The sequence below is a fragment of the Myotis lucifugus genome, unplaced genomic scaffold (genome assembly GCF_000147115.1).
Source record: "Myotis lucifugus unplaced genomic scaffold, Myoluc2.0 scaffold_951, whole genome shotgun sequence".
In the NCBI taxonomy this organism is placed as follows: Eukaryota; Metazoa; Chordata; class Mammalia; order Chiroptera; family Vespertilionidae; genus Myotis; species Myotis lucifugus.
In genome coordinates, this window is record NW_005871999.1 from 1 (window position 1) to 5,802 (window position 5,802).

At 42.8% G+C, this 5,802-nt stretch overlaps 1 protein-coding gene across 1 annotated transcript; it reads left to right on the forward strand.

The window, feature by feature from the left end:
- The first annotated feature begins 871 nt into the window (after positions 1-871).
- LOC102435000 (zinc finger protein 345-like) lies at positions 872-5,589 on the forward strand. Its single transcript, XM_014448884.2, has 2 exons — positions 872-892; positions 1,596-5,589. The coding sequence occupies exon 2, from the start codon at positions 1,715-1,717 to the stop codon at positions 3,908-3,910; it is 2,196 nt and encodes a 731-aa protein (XP_014304370.2). The 5' UTR covers positions 872-892; positions 1,596-1,714; the 3' UTR covers positions 3,911-5,589.
- Positions 5,590-5,802: the final 213 nt, after the last annotated feature.

A 5,802-nucleotide genomic window follows, 5' to 3' on the forward strand; every position in this document is an offset into this window, starting at 1 on the left:
ATCGATCAGCTGCCTCCTGCACACCTCCTACTGGGGATGTGCCTGCAACCCAGGTACATGCCCCTGACCGGAATCGAACCTGGGACCCTTCAGTCCGCAGGCTGATGCTCTATCCACTGAGCCAAACCAGTTCTGGCCCAATTCTTTTTTATGAATCTTTTCAGTTGTTTTTCTCTCTCTCCTTTTCACTTATTTCTCCTATCTTTGTTATTTGCTTTCTTTACTAACTTTGACCTTAGTTTGTTGCTTTTTTCTTCTTCTTTTTTTAATCCTCACCCAAGTATTTTTCCATTGATTTTTAGAGAGAGAGTGGAATAGAGAGGGAAAGATGGAGAGAAATATCGATGTGAGAGAAACACATTGATTTGTTGTTCTCTGCACGGGCCCTGACTAGGGCAAGGGCCAAGGAGGAGCCTGCAACTGAGGTAGTAACCTTGACCAAAATTGAACCTGAGACCCTTCAGTCTGCAGGCAGACACCCTGTCCACTGAACCAAACCTGCGAGGTGTTTTTTATACCTTAAAATATAAAGGCAGGTTGTTTGAGATCTTTCTTTTATCTTAAGGTAGGCATTTATTACTGTAACCTTACCTCTGCTTCTTTTGTTGCATTTTGGTGTGTTATGTTTCCATTTTCATTTGTCTGAATATGTATTTTTGATGTCTTTGACCCATTGATTTTGCAGGAGTTTGTGGCTTAAATTTTACATATTTCTTATTTTCCAGCTTTCTTCCTCTGATGATTTCCAGTTTCATGCCATGTTGTTTGGAAAAGACATTTGATATGATTTCAGCCTTCTTAAGTTTGTTAACACGTTAAGTGCCCAACCTGTTTTGTCTTCCAGATGGAAAGTATAGTGTCAGTCACCGGTGACTGACTGGGTTCTTAACATGTTAAGACTTGTTTTGTGACCTAATATGATTTGTTATATCATATGTTCATTTTGCACTTGAGAAGAATGTGTATTCTGCTGCATGTTCTGTATATATCTGTTGTTTTTCAATTTTTTATTTATTGATTTTAGAAAGGGCAGAGGAAGAGAAGGAGAAATACTGATTTTTTTTTGTTCCACTTATTTATGCATCAATTCATTGGTTGATTCTTGTATGTTCCCGGACCAGGTATTGAACCTGCAATCTTGGCATATCAGGACCACACTGTAACCAAATGAGCTACCTGGCCAGGGCCAGGTCCATTTGCTCTTAAGAAAAGTTTATGTTCGATATTCTTTTACTTATGTTTTTGTCTGGGTTCATCTGTCCATTGTTGAAAGTGGAGTATTGAAGTCACCAACTATTATTGCATTGCTGTCTATTTCTTCAGATCAGTTAGTACTTCTTAAATATAGTTAGGTGCTCTGATATTGGTTACATATGTACTTTTATAGCAGTTACATTTTCTAGATGACTTGGCTGCTTTATCATTATATAAAGAAGTTCTTTGTCTCTTGTGACAGTTTTTGACTTAAAGTCATGTTATCTGACATAATCATAGTTACCCCTGCTCTTTTTTGTGGAACTTTTACACATTTGTGGTTGGGTTGCCCCTTGCCAATAAAGTCAGCGTGTAATTTACCATCATTTCTTTGCACTTAGGTTGCTGTTGTGGAACAAAGAATGTGGAGGCACCATCTGAACAGAGCATTCCTGTGGGAGTGTCACAGGCCAGGACTTCAAGGGAATCTCAGTCTTCCCAGAAGACCCACCCCTGTGAGATGTGTGGTCCAGTCTTGACAGATATCTTCCGTTTGACTGAGCACCAGGAAACACTGCACAGACTGAGGTGTGGGGCATGTGGAAAACAATTTTATTTCAGTGCAAACTGTCAACACGACCAGGAGCAGCTCACGGGAGAGACACTCCTCCTAAGCATTGTGGATAGATCCTCGTTTGTAAAGAGCTGCAATTTCCATGTGTCACGGAAGCCCTCTACCCATGAGGGGGTTGGAAAGGACTGCCTGACCTCCTCAGGACATCTCCAACAAGCCACTCACACCAGAGAGAAACCAGACAAGATCTCCAAAAGTAGGGGGACTCTTCAGCCCAGAAAAAGTAACTGTACTAGGGAAGAATGTGAGAAAGCCTTCAGTCCCAAACACGCACATGTTCCGGACTCGGGAGTGCAAATCAAAAAACAGTGTTTCGTGTGCCGTGAGTGTGGGAAAACATTCAGGTACAAATCCTCACTTGTTATTCACCAGAGAGTCCATGATGATGACAGAATTCATGTCTGTGACGACTGTGGGAAATCCTTTAGGGGAAGCTCAGCCTTCACTCAACACCGAAGAATTCATTCTGCGGCGAGGCAGCACAAGTGCGGCAAATGCGGGAAATCCTTTAACCAAAAATTTGTCCTCATTTATCCTCAGAGAAGCCACACTGGAGAAAGTTGTTACGTCTGCTGTGAATGTGCACCATCTTTCAGGCAAAGCTCTGCTCTTATTCCACAACAACAGACAGTTTATTCTGGAGAAACGAGTTTTGAGTGCACCGAATGCGGGAAGTTCTTTAAACGGAACTTGGACCTCATTGAACATGGGAGAGTTCATACAGGAGAAAGGCCTTTTGAGTGTAATGAATGTGGGAAGTCTTTTACTTCCAGCTCTGCCCTCCGTTATCATCAGAGAGTTCACAGTGGAGAAAAGCCTTATAAATGCAATGAATGTGGAAAGTCTTTTACCTCTAGCTCTGGCCTCCGTTATCATCAGAGAGTTCATACAGGAGAACGGCCATTTGAGTGTAGTCATTGTGGGAAATCTTTTACTCAAATAAATCACCTCATTATACACCGAAGAATTCACACAGGGGAAAGGCCTTATGAGTGCAGTGAGTGTGGAAAATCCTTTAGCCACAAATCTTACCTCTCCCAACACCAGAGAGTTCACACTGGAGAAAAGCCCTTTGAATGTAGTGAATGTGGGAAATCTTTCACCTCTGGCTCTGCCCTCTGTTATCATCAGAGAGTTCACTCCGGAGAAAAACCCTATGAGTGCAGTGAATGTGGGAAATCTTTTACCAATGGACCAATACTCATTCGACACCGCAGAGTTCACACAGGAGAAAGGCCTTATGAATGCAGTGAATGTGGGAAAACTTTCACCCAAAGAAATCATCTCAATATACACCAGAGATCTCACACAGGAGAGAGGCCTTATGAGTGTCGTGAATGTGGAAAATGCTTTACCTCTGGCTCCTCCCTTCGTTATCATCAGAAAGTTCACATTGGAGAAAGGCCTTATGAGTGTAATGAATGTGAGAAGTCATTTATCTCTAGCTCCGCCCTCCGCTGTCATCTGAGAGTTCACACAGGAGAAAGGCCTTTTGACTGCAATGAATGTGGGAAATCTTTTAGGGATAGTTCCCAGTTGAATCAACACCAGAGGGTTCACACGGGAGAAAAACCTTACGAATGTACTGACTGTGGGAGAACCTTTAGCCAGAATTCGTACCTCTCTAAACACAGGAGAATTCACACTGGAGAAAGGCCTTATGAGTGCAGTGAATGTAGGAAGTCTTTTACTTCTGTCTCTGCCCTTGGATATCATCAGAGAGTTCACACAGGAGAAAGGCCTTACAAGTGCAATGAATGTGAGATGAGTTTTACAAATAGCTCCATACTCATTCGACACCGTAGAGTTCACACAGGAGAAAAGCCTCATGAGTGCAGTCAATGTGGGAAATCCTTTACCCAAAGAATTCACCTCATTATTCACCAGAGATCTCACACAGGAGAAAGGCCTTACGAATGCAGCGAGTGTGGGAAATCTTTTACTTCTCGTTCCACCCTCCAATATCATCAGAGAGTTCACACGGGAGAACGGCCTTTTGATTGCATTGCATGTGGCAAATTTTTTAGCCGAAAATCTAACCTCGCTCAGCACATGAGAGTTCACACTGGGGGAAGGCCTTAGATGTGTAGGCCTTCCAAGGTGGTTTTGTTTGTTTGCTTGTGTTTTTTGTTTTCAGTGTTAGTAACACTGGAGGAAACACTGAGGTTCCGTTTGTCTGAATTTAATTTCAGGCATAAAACATCAACAGTAGGGAGGTTCCCCATAAGTTTTAGTTATGTGGGAAGCATATGTGTCTACGTTGCACTTTCTGATCTACACACATCTCTTGCCAGATTTATGTCACTACAGATGTCTCTGGTCGAAGCTGTTTCACCGATAACATCTAGAAGATTCCCACAGATTGCATCAGTCACCAGACTAATGTGCTCAGGGCAGCTTACTCTGTTTCTTGGTTTGTTGGAGGAAATTAGAAATGGCCTGAGCACTTAGGGGATCTGCATTCTGTTCACTCTGAATAGTTGGGGAATGGACCTGACTCGGTGATAACCCAGAGAACGTCATCTGAATTCAACTGGCAGCTTGAGAAGGACTTTTTCAGGGACCTGGTTTCCTTGGAAACCTGTGACGAATATTTCCAATTTCCAAGTCACCAACGCAAGAAGTACCAGGTCCGACTTCCTTTGGTTCGTAACATAATGAGTATCTTACTGTTTTAAGGACTCTTCAATCTTGGGTATCCTAGTTAATGCGTGGCGTAACTTATAAGCAAATTTGGGTTCTACAAACAACTTTTTATTGGGGGGCCTCAAAATTCCTCTGTATCACAGGGGATGTCCTGGTGACCGAAACTAGCTCACCAGGTTTTTGGCAAATTTGCGTTACTATTGCAGGGCTTTCTGGTCATGTGAAGCCTAAATGCTATGAACTTTAGGAGCCTCAGAAATCACCCTAAGGAGGGTCAGGTGTTGCAACCTCAAGTGCTTCTGGGAGCAGCATTAATTTATACCTTGTTCACAAGGTATGCCAATAGTTTTGAAGGGAATTATTTTCCAAGTTCTTATAAAGAGCCATGTGCCCGTATGTCTACAATTACATGGTTGATGGCAACTGGTTGTGGGGACGTAGGGGTGAGGGGAAAACCACGATTTCTACAGAATCACTGGCCTAATTGGTATTGTTGGAGACTGCATCCAACTGGATGGAATGTGCCTCTTCTAAATGTGCATCCAGAAATGTTTCTGCGAAAAAGAATGTATCCGTGTACGCAAATCTGAGGATCTCCAGGCTTGTTTATCTTCTGAGACTTACATCATTTTCATCGAAGATAATCAAAAGATTTTTAGGCCTGGACAGTATTGCTCAGTGGTTGAGCATCGACCTGTGAACCAGGAGGTCACAGTGTGATTCCTGGTCAGGGCACATGCCTGGCTTGTGAGCTAGATCCCCAGTAGGGCATGTGCAGGAGGCAGCCAATCAGTACTTCTCATCATTTTAATTTTTTTGTTGTTGACCCTCACCCAAGGATATTTTTCCATTGATCTTTTTTACAGAGAGGGAAAGACAGAGAAATATTGATGTGAGAGAAACACATCTACTGCTTTCCTTCTGCATGGGACCTGACCATCGGGAAGTAGCCTGCAACCAAGGTACATGCCCTTTACCAGAACTGAACCCAGGAACCTTTGGTCCACAGGCTGATGCACTACCCACTGAGCTAACAGGCTAGGGTTGATTCTCATTGATGTTTCTGTCTCTATTTTTTACAAAAAAATTTGTGGACTGGCTGGCATGGCTCAGTGGTTGAGTGTCGATCTATGAACCAAGAGGTCATGGTTTGATTCCCGGTCAGAGCACATGGCCAGGTTGCAAGCTCGATCCCCAGTACGGGGCCTGCGGAAGGCCACCAATCAATGATTCTCTAATCATTGATGTTTCTATCCCTTCTCCCTTCCTCTCTGAAATCAATAAAGATATATTTAAAAAATAAAAGAAAATGTCAACACTTAAAAAAA